General features: G+C 38.4%; 1 protein-coding gene across 3 annotated transcripts in view; it reads right to left on the reverse strand.

Annotated features, from left to right (window-relative positions):
- The window catches only part of LOC104235975 (isoamylase 3, chloroplastic), an 85,205-nt gene that overhangs the window by 13,879 nt on the left and 58,034 nt on the right, over positions 1-13,292 (reverse strand). For 2 of the 3 annotated variants that reach the window (XM_070162290.1, XM_070162291.1), the window contains exons 18-21: positions 12,414-12,486; positions 2,162-2,241; positions 1,420-1,524; positions 1,217-1,315 (exon numbers count right to left, since the gene is read on the reverse strand). In XM_070162290.1, coding sequence (XP_070018391.1) covers positions 1,217-1,315; positions 1,420-1,524; positions 2,162-2,241; positions 12,414-12,486 — 357 coding nt within the window. Of the gene's footprint in view, positions 1-1,014; positions 1,101-1,216; positions 1,316-1,419; positions 1,525-2,161; positions 2,242-12,413; positions 12,487-13,292 lie in introns of all 3 variants that reach the window. The other variant, XR_011403427.1, reaches the window with a different exon arrangement.

The raw sequence follows: 13,292 nt of genomic DNA on the forward strand, positions 1-13,292 counted from the left end.
TTTTCGCTGATTCTTGCTGATAATTGAGTTATGTTGTCCTTTACGTTTATTTACTGATTTTCTGTTGTTACTTGATTTTATTTCAAGGTTATAGATTCTCTTACCCTATTTGCCTTGTGATTGTTGTTTGGGTGAGGAAGAGCGTAAAGCACGAAGGGTGATGCCGTGTATTGTTTTAGCGAGAGAGTGTTAAAGCACGAAGGGTGATGCCGTGTATTGTTTTGGTGAGAGAGAGTAAAAGCACGAAGGGTGATGCCGTGCACTTGTCTTTGAATTCCTAATTTTTATTGATAATTGTGTTACGGTTTCTCTACACTAAATTGCTAGTTTCCTGTTGATACTTGTTGTACCCCACAACATGATTTCCCCTTCCTATTTTCAATTGAACTGTGGTGGATCTCATACTTATTGGTTGCTCTTCTGTTACTATTCGATGTTTTCCCCCTCCCATACTTGACTGTATATGATTGTTTCTTTCTGTACTTCGTTTCTGTTGTATATAGTTAAATTGCACATGTTTATTTGGTAGTCTGGTCCTAGCCTCCTACTTCGCCGAGTTTAGTCTAGGCACTTACCAGCACATGGGGTCGGTTGTGCTGATACTACACTCTGCACTCTTTTGGGCAGACCCCAGTGTTGTAGACTTCGGACCGCAGTGGGATTGCTGATTCTTGCTCATCAGGCGACTCGAGGTAGTCCTGCAGGCGTCCGCAGGCCTTGGCGTATCCTTCTATCTACTATTCCTGTTTCTTTCATGCATTTCCAGAGACAGTGTTGTATTTATTTCTTTCAGACCTTTAATTGTAGTATTCTTAGACTGTCTGTGAAACTGTGACACCAGTTCTGGGTAGTCGAGACTCAAACAGTTGTATTGGATTCATGTTCAGCTAGCTTATTGCTTTTTCATCCGCTTATGTTAAATTCCGCTATTTAAATGTTATTACTTCGCAATTGTTAATGAATATAAAATGGGTAAAAAAAAAAGTTAATTGTTCACATAATTGGCTTGCCTACCTCACATTAGTAGGCGCCATTACGACTCTCGAGGGTGGGAAATCCGGGCCGTGACACTTTCATTAGCTTTTTCTGTTGCATTCATACTTAAAAACAAAGAATATTGCCACAAATGAAATTACACATAGAATTAATTTTAATTCTCTCAGTAGTACAATTGCCATTAAAGTTAAATCGGACACCAGGTAGACAACATTATTACCTTGTCAAGGAAATTTTCTTTTTCAAAAACACTGTGTGACTGTCGAAACTTTATCATCTTGGAGAAGAACCTGAAGTGATCATTCTTCTTTGCTTCCAACTGGATTGACAAAGTTCATTGGGTTACATTCAATAAAGGAAAGAAGTTATTACTTGCAATAACAGGAAAGAAGTAACAGCGATGGAGATAACATAATATCATACTTGCCCCCACTGGAAACTGTTGATAGCTGTATCATGTCCATAACTGTTATTATTTCCACGGCGGGTATGCCCATATTCATCCCCCATTAGCATCATTGGTGTTCCCTTTATAGCAAGTACAAGAATTTAGAAAGGTAAACTTGCAAAAACATAATAAGGTTAGGACATCTAATACATATATAACACTATTAACAAGAAAACTACTGAATCTAGGGAATAATTAAGGAAAGGTAAGAGTAGGTAATAGATTAAGGAATTTAAACGCCCCATACAATCTCCGAAGCCTCAAAAACAAAAAATGCAACCAAAATTAGAACAGCAATAAAGTAAATTGAAATATTAGATTTGGAATCATAGTCTGTCAAAATAACCCTTTTTATGAGGATTTGAGAAACCAATACTTCAACCAAAACTAGCCGAAACAAACATCGAAACATGACATTTGCTATCGCACTATGTCAAAAGTGTGGCCCTAAAATTATATGGCAGTGTTTTATTTCTTGTTGAACAATGTAGGACAAATTCTGTAACAAATAAACTCAATAGTAACAAAAAAAATAATAAACACTACGCCTTAATCCCAAACAAGTTGGGGTCGGCTTTACGAATCCTTATTTCTCCATTTAACATCAACTCATGTAAAAAGAAATTGTGGAACCAATGGAAAGCTACTGACTCATTCACAATATCTGCAAGAAAAGAAATGCACATGCTGTTAACTGAGCAGATGAGCATCACACACCTGTGAAATCATCAGTGCCAAATGAAAATTTTTCATTTGCCGCGAACGCAATGCGAAAATATTATCATCTGAAGTTTCACCTGGAAGACGATACAACAAGATGATAGCCTTTGTGATAGGATTTGAAACAATAACATCAATTACGAAAGAAATCTCCGTTTGGGAACTGTTCCAATTAGTAGGTGTAAGTTGCAATCAGATTAAATCTTGTACTTGCCTCAGTTTCAGAAATCTAGTACATACTGTCCACCAATAATACCCAGTCGTAAAAAGGGGGAAAGGGGGGGGGGGAATAAATCAAGGGCTCCTGATATGAGTCTGTCAAAGAAGTCTGAAGACAATAACAGTCAAGTAAATCCTAAAAGGAATACACTACACAAATAAATATCAAAGGCAAGTAATGGCTCGGTATACAAGTGGACAAAGCTAGTTTTACTAAAGCCAAAAATTAGTATGCTTCGCTGTCAAGGCATTATTATCTATTTTTAAGGATTGAATTCTTCACTTCATCATATTATACCATTCTATTTTTTGAGTCGACACTCTTTTTTGCTGCTGTATCCAGCTAGGTTGTTCCCACAAGCATCTACCTTAGATACAGTATTCACTTCATTCTTGGAGGACAGGGATAACAATTTGGTAGATTTAAAACTCATCATTTTACTAGTGTGAGCAAAAACGTCATATTCATGCTCTCACTTATTTTTTGCCACATCACTGCTGGCTACTACATAATAATCCGTTGTCTTTTTTCTAACTTGAACCAATAGAAGAAAGAAAAAGTGGAAGCCAAGATACAACAAATGATATCTCATTGCAATGTAATTTGGATTAGTTTCCAAACAACAAAAAACTCCGCAGACCTTTATTACTCCCTCTATCCCAATTTATGTGACACATTTTTCTTTTTAGTCAGTCCCAAAAAGAATGGCAACTTTTTGTATTTAGTAACAATTTAACTTTAAAATGTTAATTTCACTCTTAATGAGATAATTTTTAGCCACACAAATATCTATGAATTATTTTTTTTTTTTGATAAGGTCACAAATATCTATGTTATTTTAGACCACAAGTTTTAAAAGTCTTTATTTGTTTCTTAAACTTTGTGCCCAGTCAAACAACAACAACAACAATAACATACCCAGTGTAATCCCACAAAGTGGGGTCGGGGAGAGTAGTATATACGCAGAGCTTACCCCTACCTTTGTGGGATAGAGAGGCTGTTTCCAATTGACCCTCGGCTCAAGGAAAGCACCAGTATCAAAATAATGAAAAGAAATACGATAACATAGAAGTTATAGAAGAAGCAGTAGCACCAACAAAGTAATAGGATGACCGAAGCGAAAGAAACATCACGTAGTACTCCCTCTGTTTCAATTTAAATGAGGTAGTTTGATTTAGCACGGAGTTTAAGGAAAAAAAATACTTTTGAAACTTGTGGTCTTAAAAGCTTAAGGGGTAAAAGCTTTGTGGGATCATGACATTTATATGCTTAAAAAAGCTTCTCATTAAGGGTAAAATGGGTAAAATGAAGAGTTTAAAGTTAAATTATTTCCAATTGAAGATATGTGTCATTCTTTTTGGAACCAACTAATAAGGAAAGTGTGACATTTAAATTGAAACAGGGGGAGTAATAAAAATCTAAGAGTACAAAATACGGGAATACATACTAGTACTACCGGTATAGGAAGGAAGACGCTCGGGGTACCTACTAACCTCTTACCCTAATACTCGACCTTAACACCCTCTTATCAAGGGTCATAAAACTCCGCCACATAAATTGGGACGGAGGGAGTAATATTTAATATGCAATAGCCCACAAGTCTAAGATTCCATATAAAATTTAATTACATAATTAATAATGACAATGTGAAAATAAATTTAGAAAAACAAAACATGTAGGGTGTAATAGCTTGAGGATGGAATAAACTTTACATTTTCAGCATCTATCATTGGAAGAAAAATATTGCTAAAATCTTGGACTCCAGAGTATATGATTCCTTAAGGAAAGACTAAAAGTTTAACGCATGGTCATATTTTTGTGATTGTACCAAACAAGATAAAAGAAAATAACTCTCCATCCGTCCAAAAAAGGATGATACTTTTTGGAATTAGAGATTCAAATGAGTTGTTCTTTGACCACAATTTTTTCATATACCTTTTAAATATTTTGAATTGATAATTATTGTGACTTATAGTACTTTTTATGTAGTTTTCAAATATATAAATCTTATTTTAAAAAAAATCAGAGATTCTACGTCCGAATTCATGGTCAAAGTTAAGAAGTTTGACTCTCGAAATCGAAAAGTATCATTTTTTTGGGGACAAAGGGAGTAGCCTGATATGATAATATAAATGTGAAAAAACAAAAAGTTTTATGGTCAATTTGAATAGCCATATCTAATTACCAGGCTATGTAATGACTTGTTTGCTTGTTAGAACGTAATTACAGTATAATTCTCACTGTCATGTTTTGTTGGACAAGTGTAATTACAAAGTTAATTAATTCTTTTTTCAAATTAACATGTGGATAAGTTTTATTGTGTGAAAAACATATATATTAATAAGGAATATCTAATATTAATTTATTATATGTGGTATTAAAAATAGGGAATATGAGAGATAATAGTCTTTTACTTTCTTTTTTTTTTTTAAGGAAGAGAGATAATTTATATTAAAGTATGTGAGAAGGCACGGAAGAAAATATGATATATTGATGTTGTGTGTTCAATACAATACAAGAGGTCCTTATTTATAGCTATACTATACAAGGACATACTACTCTCATTCCAATGTGGGACAAAACTATATTATGTACATATCTAACACTCCCCCTCAAGCCGGTGCATACACATCATATGTACCGAGCTTGTTACACATGTAACTACTACGAGAACCGGTAAGAGACTTAGTGAAAATATCTGCTAGTTGATCATTCGACTTTACAAACTTTGTAATAATATCTCCTGAAAGTATTTTTTCTCTGACAAAGTGACAGTCGATCTCAATGTGTTTAGTCCTCTCATGGAACGCCGGATTTGATGTAATATGAAGAGCAGCTTGGTTATCACACACTAGTTCCATCCTACTGATTTCTCCGAACTTTAACTTCTTGAGCAACTTCTTGACCCAAACTAACTCACACGTTGCCATAGCCATGGCCCGATATTCCGCTTCGGCACTAGATCGAGCAACTACATTTTGTTTCTTGCTCTTCCACGAGACCAAATTACCTCCTACTAGAACACAATATCCAGATATAGATCGTCTATCAGAAGGTGATCCTACCCAATCAGCATCTGTGTACCCAACAATCTGCTCGTGGCCTCGATCCTCAAATAGTAATCCTTTGCCTGGAGCTGACTTTATATACCGAAGAATACGAACAACTGCATCCCAGTGACTATCACATGGAGAATCCATAAACTGACTTACAACACTCACCGGAAAAGAAATGTCAGGTCTAGTCACTTTGAGGTAATTCAATTTTCCAACCAACCTCCTATATCTCGTAGGGTCTTTAAGAGGCTCCCCTATCCAGGCAGAAGCTTAGCATTCGGATCCATAGGAGAGTCAATAGGTCTGCAACCCATCATTCCAGTCTCCTCAAGAATGTCTAAGGCATACTTCCGCTGTGAAATAACAATACCTAAGCTAGACTGAGCGACCTCAATACCTAGAAAATACTTCAGTCTGTCCAGATCCTTAGTTTGGAAGTGTTGAAAGAGATGTTGCTTCAGATTAGTAATATCATCCTGATCGTTGCCAGTAATAACAATATCATCAACATAAACCACCAGATAAATACATAGATTCGGAGCAGAATGCTGATAAAACACAGAGTGATCAGCCTCACTACGAGTCATGCCGAATTCCTGAATAATTGTGCTGAACTTACCAAACCAGGCTCGAGGGGACTGTTTCAAACCATATAGTGACCTGCGCAATCTGCATACACAACCACTAAACTCCCCTTGAGCAACAAAACCAGGTGGTTGCTCCATATAAACTTCCTCGTCAAGATCACCGTGGAGAAAAGCATTCTTAATGTCTAACTGATAAAGAGGCCAATGACGTACAGCAGCCATGGACAAAAAAAGACGAACAGATGCTACTTTAGCCACGAGAGAGAAAGTATCACTATAATCAAGCCCAAAAATCTGAGTATATCCTTTTGCAACAAGACGAGCCATAAGCCGATCAACCTGGCCATCCGGGCCGACCTTGACTGCATAAACTCAACGACAACCAACAGTAGACTTACCTACAAGAAGAGGAGCAAGCTCCCAAGTGCCACTCGCATGTAAAGCAGACATCTCCTCAATCATAGTCTGTCGCCATCCAGGATGAGATAGTGCCTCACCTGTAGACTTAGGAATAGAAACAGTGGACAAAGAAGATATAAAAGCATAATGAGGTGACGACAGACGATGATAACTTAGACCAACATAGTGGGGATTAGGATTAAGTATGGACCGTACACCTTTGCGGAGTGCAATTGGTTGACTAAGAGGAGACAAGTCCGCAGTAGGTGCAGAACCTGATGCAGGACGTGAATCACCTGGGCCTGATGCTGGATGTGGACGACGATGATAAGTCAAGAGTGGCGGAGCTGTAGAAGGTTGAACTGGATTATGTGGAGGAATTGGACCTATAGGTGGTGGAACTAGAGCTATAGATGGTGGAACGAGAGCTATAGGTGGTGGAGCTGGAGATGTAGAGGAAGATGGATGGGAGATAGTGACTGAATCTCCAAAAGAAGAGAATGGTAGTACCTCAGAAATATCTAAGTGATTACCTGGACCTGTGAAGTATGATTGGGTTTCAAAGAAGGTAACATTAGCGGACATAAGGTACCGCTGGAGGTCAGGAGAATAGCATCAATACCCCTTTTGCGTTCTCGAGAAACCAAGAATGCGCACTTAAGAGCACGGGGAGCTAACTTATCTGTTCCTGGAGCAAGGTTATGGATAAAACAAGTGCTTCCAAAGACACGGGGTGGAAGAGAGAACAAAGATAAGTGGGGAAACATAACAGAGAATGGAACTTGGTTCTGGATAGCTGAAGATGGCATGCGATTAGTAAGATAGCAAGATGTAAGAACTGCATCCCCCAAAAACGCAACGGAGCATGAGATTGTATGAGTAGGGTACGAGCAGTTTCAATAAGATGTCAATTCTTTCTTTCAGCTACCCCATTTTGTTGAGATGTGTACGGACAAGATGTTTGATAAATAATCCCATGAGATTTCATAAACTGCTGAAATGCGAAAGACAAATACTCTCGGGCATTATCACTACGAAAAGAACTGAATCTAAAGGTAAGGAAGGAATTGGGCTTGCTTGGCCTATTGCAGTTGCCATGGTTTGAGACTCATTGGCCATTGTGACTCTTGGAAGAGATTGAGAATACGAAATAGTAGTGAAAAGAGATTTGTTACCAGAAATATGATTCGATGCACCTGAATCAATGACCCAAGACTCAGAGGATGAAGATTGAGAGACACAAGTCACGCTATTACTTGTTTGAACAACGGAAGCTATCTCAGAAGATGTTTGCTTACCTGCTTTGTACTGAAGAAACTCAAAATAATCCACTAAATAAACCATCCGACTATTCGAAGTATCGGTTCCCATGTCGCTACAATTAATAGTAGTAGGGTTAACTTGAAATAGTGAAAATTAGTAACTCCTTTAGGAAAACTGAAGAAATCGTTGAGAAAACACTATTTACAGTAGGAAAACAGAACACTGTTCTGCGCCGGAAACACTGTTCATGCCAGAAATACTGTAGCTCTCGGAATATTACTGTAGCAGCCGGAAAAATTCAAAGTGGTCGGAATGAAATAAAAACAGTAGGGGTAGGATCGAAATTACCAGACGACACAACTATTTTGAAGAAACTTTTTCAAAAAATGGCCGGAAGTCCACTTCTGAAATCACTGTTCACGCCGGAAAAATATAAAAGCGGTCGGAATTTGGTGTAACCTGGATGGGTAGGCTCGGAATTGCAAGGGGAACAATCTGTCCCGAAGAATCGTCGCCAAAAAATGGCCGCAAGGTGGCCCACGCGACGTCAGAATTTCGCCGGAAAATTTTCTTCCGACCGCTACACTACCGCCGGAGATTTTCACTGGGTTTTGGTCGCCAGACAGTGACTACTCTTGTGGTAGTGTTGGATTTTGCACAACACTAACCGAGACAAAGCAGACGCAAAACAACTTTGAAAAGTCGCCGGAAAAAAAGGTTCCAGTGACTGATTTCACTTCCCGGAATCGCTGGAATTTATGCACAGTGATAAATCTCTCATGATAGCTCTGATACCATGTGAGAAGGCACAGAAGAAAATATGATATATTGATATTGTGTGTTCAATACAATACAGGAGGTCCTTATTTATAGCTATACTATACAAGAACATACTACTCTCATTCCAATATGGGACAAAACTACATTATGTACATATCTAACAAAGTACAAAGTAGTAGGTCTTTTAACCACCACATCCAATGAGAATAAGTAGATGATAAATTTTTGTGAAAGGAGTAATAATGCAAGAACTGGTTTTGTTCAGTAAATAAAAGGTCCTAATTTTGGATAAGGATGTCTACTGTAAAAAAAATCATATTTTGCAAAATCAAATCAATTAATATAACTAATGATACTCTAAGATAATATATGTGATGACCCAAAGGGCCATCACCTGTTTTTAATTGAATTTTGTGCCTCCGAGGCCCTAGAAACCTCATTCAGAGTAGCCTCGATTTGCGTGCGCAGTCCGGGCGCATAGCCGGAAAGCTTAAATATGAAATTCTGTGAAAAATGTTAAGTCTTGACTTTAAAATGAGTTAATTTGACTTCGGTCAACCTTTTGGGTAAACGGACCCAGATCCTAAAATCAACGGTCCCGGAGGGTCCGTAGGAAAATATGGGTCTTGGGCTATGCCCGGAATCGAATTCCGAGGTCCCAAGCCTGAGAAATGAATTTTTGAAGTGAAATTGTTTTTTTCTAAATTGTTTAAGGAAATTTGAAATGAAAACTGATTAGAAAGCAATGGTATCGGGCCCGTATTTTGGTTCCGACGCCCGGTACAGGTATTATATATGACTTGAGTCATTCCTGTGAAATTTGGTTGAAAAACGGACGTCGTTTGACATGATCCGGACTTTAATTGAGAAATTTGATGTTTAAAAGAGTTTTGAGAAATTTTATTGATCTCGAGGTTTAATTCAATGCTCGTGATGTTATTTCCGTAATTTGATTACACGAATGTGTCCGTAGGATGTTTTTGAGGTTGTGTGTATACTCGGGTGAGTTTCGGGTAGGTTCGGGATGTTTTAGACTTAAAACCAGAAGTTGCAAGTCTCTGAACCCGCCAGTGCGGTCCGCACAAAAACATGTGCGACCGCGGAAGGGGGCCAGTGCGGTCCACGGTCGATTTCGTGCGGTGCGCGGTGGAGGCCTGTGCGGTCCGCGGTGGAGGCCTGTGTGGTCCGCCGTCGGTTTCATGCGGTGCGCGGTGGAGGCCTGTGCGGCCGCAGTCCATTTCGTGCGGTTCGCACAGGGCACTGGACCGCAGTACCTTAGGAAGGCTTGTGCGGCCGCAGTCCATTTTGTGCGGTCCGCACAGGGGGTCTGAGAGGGGTATAAATAGACGGGATTTTCAGTCATTTTTTATTTTTCAAAACCCCAAAAACATAAGAGGCTATTTTTCAAACAACTTTTCTACTCCAAATCAATTGTAAGTCATTTTTAACTAGTTTTCTTCAATCATTAACATCTTTTAACATGATTTCAACTTCAAATCAATGATTTTCATGGGGGAAATTAGGTGTTTTAGGTAGAACCTAAGTTTTTAATTAGGGATTTGGACCTCGATTTGAGATCCGATTTCAAAACAAATTATATATTTGAGTTCGTGGGGGAATGGGTAATCGGGTTTTGATTCGAACCTCGGGTTTTGACCACGTGGGCCCGGGGGCGATTTTAACTTTTTGGGTAAAACTTTGGAAAACTCATTTTCATGCATTCAAAAATTGATTCATTTAGCGTTTATTGATGTAATTAAGTAAATTGTGGCTACATACGAGCGAATTGGCGGTGGAATCAAAGGGTAAAGCTATAATTGAACCTTGAGTTGTGTTCGTGGCATTGAGGTAAGTGTTTGATCTAACCTTAGCTTGAGGGATTAGGAGTTGTGTCCTATTTGCTATTTGCTTCTTGTCGAGTACGACGTATAGGCATGGTGACGAGTATCTATACGTTGGTGTCAAGCATGACCGTGAGTCTTATATTGTGATTTTCATGATTTCGTTGTATTATTCATGCCTTGGTGAAGATTTCTAATTGTTGTATAAAGTTTGTGGAAAGAATTGTGACCTATGCACATTGAGGAGCGTTGGCTCATGTTGTATAGCAAAATTGTGAAATGAGTTGTGAAAGTGTAAGTGATAATCGAACCTCTAGAGCATTGGCTCGAGTTGTGAAGTGAATTGTGAAGTAAAATTGAGAAAGAGAAGAGATCATTATGTTGCCACCCTTGCCGGGCTATTGTTGATTTATTTGTTGTTCCCTTGCCAGGATTTAATTGTTTAAGTGTTGTTCCCTTGCCGAGATTTAATTGTTTAACTGTTGTTCCCTTGCCGGAATCTCCATTACTATTTTGTTTATTCCCTTGCCCCTTTGCTTGTGATTGTTGTTTGGGCGAGGAAGAGTGTTAAAGCACGAAGGGTGATGCCGTGCATTGTTTGTTATTGTAAGGAAAGAGTGTAAAGCACGAAGGGTGATGACATGCCGCACGACGTACCATTCCGTGCCGATTCTATTGATTATATGGTAAGGAAAGAGAGTAAAAGCACGAAGGGTGATGCCGTGCACATTTTGATTATATGATTGTTTTGGGAGGACGAGAATAAAAGCACGAAGGGTGATGTCGTGCACATTTTATTATATAACTGCTTTGGTGAGGCTGAGAGTAAAAGCACGAAGGGTGATGCCGTGCAATTGTTGATTTCTGCTTCCTTGTTGATATTCTAGCTATGTTGTTTCTTTCCTTACTTGATGCCTTTTTATTCTGAACTATTATCTTCCCCACAGCATGTTTCCCCCTCCCACATTGACTGGTTATTTTGCTGTACTTCTTTTCCGCTGTACATATATTTGAACTGCACAGGTTTATTTGGTAGTCTGGTCCTAGCCTCGCCACTACTTCGCCGAGGTTAGGCTAGACACTTACCAGCACATGGGGTCGGTTGTGTTGATACTACACTCTGCACTGTGTGCAGATCCAGGAGCAGCTTTCGGACAGTAGTTGGAGGGCTTCCTTCAGTCCACTCGGAGACCCAAGGTAGACCTGCAGGCGTCCGCAGGCCCTGGCGTCTCCCTTTATCTCTATTTCCAGTTTCATTTCCTTTTGTTCAGAAACAGTGTACTGTATTTCTTCAGACCTTGTATGTAGTAACTCTTAGACAGTCTGTGACACTGTGACACCAGGGTTTGGGGTGTTTGAGGTTTTTAAGAGTTGTAATAGACGTAGTCTTAAGATATATAATTGTTGACTTCCGCTTATTTATTAAAAATTTCGCTTTTATCATATTATCGACTTGTGTTTGTTAAAAAGAAGCAAAAATGAAAGTGTAGCAAGTAGTTAAGGTTTGGCTTGCCTAGCTCCCATTAGTAGGTGCCATCACGACTTCCGAGGGTGGGAAATTCGGGCCGTGACAATATAATACATATTAAGCAGTTATTATTTAACATAATAATGTATATCAATAATACTTGTCAGAGTAGCTATTTAACCACTTTCAATAACCTGAGTCACTATAGTGAAAGTGCCACGAGCATGGGGCTAGAGACAGGACTGGTCAATTTTGCTAATTAGAACAAAGTTTCTGAATGAGAAAAATGCAGTGAAAGGTGGAGGACAGTTAAAAATGAAAGAGGTATGAGTTTTAAGACAAAAATATTTGAAAAGAAGGGGAAGAGTTTGGAACCTTGTAATTACATCATGTAATTACACTCAATTTTTTACCCCTCCTTGAGAATTGGAGAGTGTAATCACTCCCTCTCAGTTACACCAAATTTCCTACTAACCAAGTATTTACTAGGCCAAACAAACAGGTCAAACTGTGTAATTATACCCAATTACACTCAAATCCAATTCCCTTGTGGCTTTCCATACAGGTTCTTAGTTTACACAAACAAAACAGGAAGAAAGGAAAGAATAAATAAGTGGGTTCAACCTCATCTTTACCTTCAACTCCACAATTCCAACTGAAATTATCATTGCATCCGTCATTGCCACCTTCGCCATTAGCATCATTATGCTGTAATTTTAACCATCCGAATCCATATGATGTACTAGTTTTCATATTTTCAACAGACTAGGGTCATATATACCCCTCTATTTTCAAATTTGTTTATATTTTTTCTCTGTTAAACTATTCGACTATATATACCCCTACCATTATACTTTTGAACAAAAATACCCTTAATCCGTCAAACGATCCGGACCCAGCCCTAAAATAGACATGTGGAGAGTTAAAACACGCAATTAATTTGCCCAAAACCCACCCGACCCATCCTAGAATCCTGTTCTAAACTCTCACCTTTCTAGAGAACTCCTAATGAAAATTTGAGAAGCCTCGCATCATATCCTTATTGACTTCTGAAGTACATGTATTTCTCGTTTGACCATTAATAAGAAACTTCAATTACTTATATCATTCTCTACCTTAATCATGGTGGATAAAGAACTGTTCACCCTTTAGAAATTGCCAAATGAATCCCTTCGTTCAAAGTTGCCACGGAAGGTTGTCAATGAAGAGGTTTTTTTTTTGATAGAAACCTTTGAGTCGGCGAGGTTTATGTTGGCAGAAAAATTTTCTGGGTTTTGTTTGAGCTTAGCTTCCATTAATTTTTAGAAATTCTGATGGAGTAAAACAATTCACAAACTTAATTAAAAGGATAATTTTTGCTCAATTTGATAAAAGATGCGACAATGCGAAGTCCAATTTTTGCATACTTTCCACGAAGGAAATGCTTTGGCAAATCATCTTGCTAATAGAGTTTTTGAGATTGGAAGGGGATTCTATGCACTAATTTACTGAACTTACATCAAAGGGAAGAGCTT

The sequence above is a fragment of the Nicotiana sylvestris genome, chromosome 11, assembly GCF_000393655.2.
Source record: "Nicotiana sylvestris chromosome 11, ASM39365v2, whole genome shotgun sequence".
NCBI lineage: Eukaryota > Viridiplantae > Streptophyta > Magnoliopsida > Solanales > Solanaceae > Nicotiana > Nicotiana sylvestris.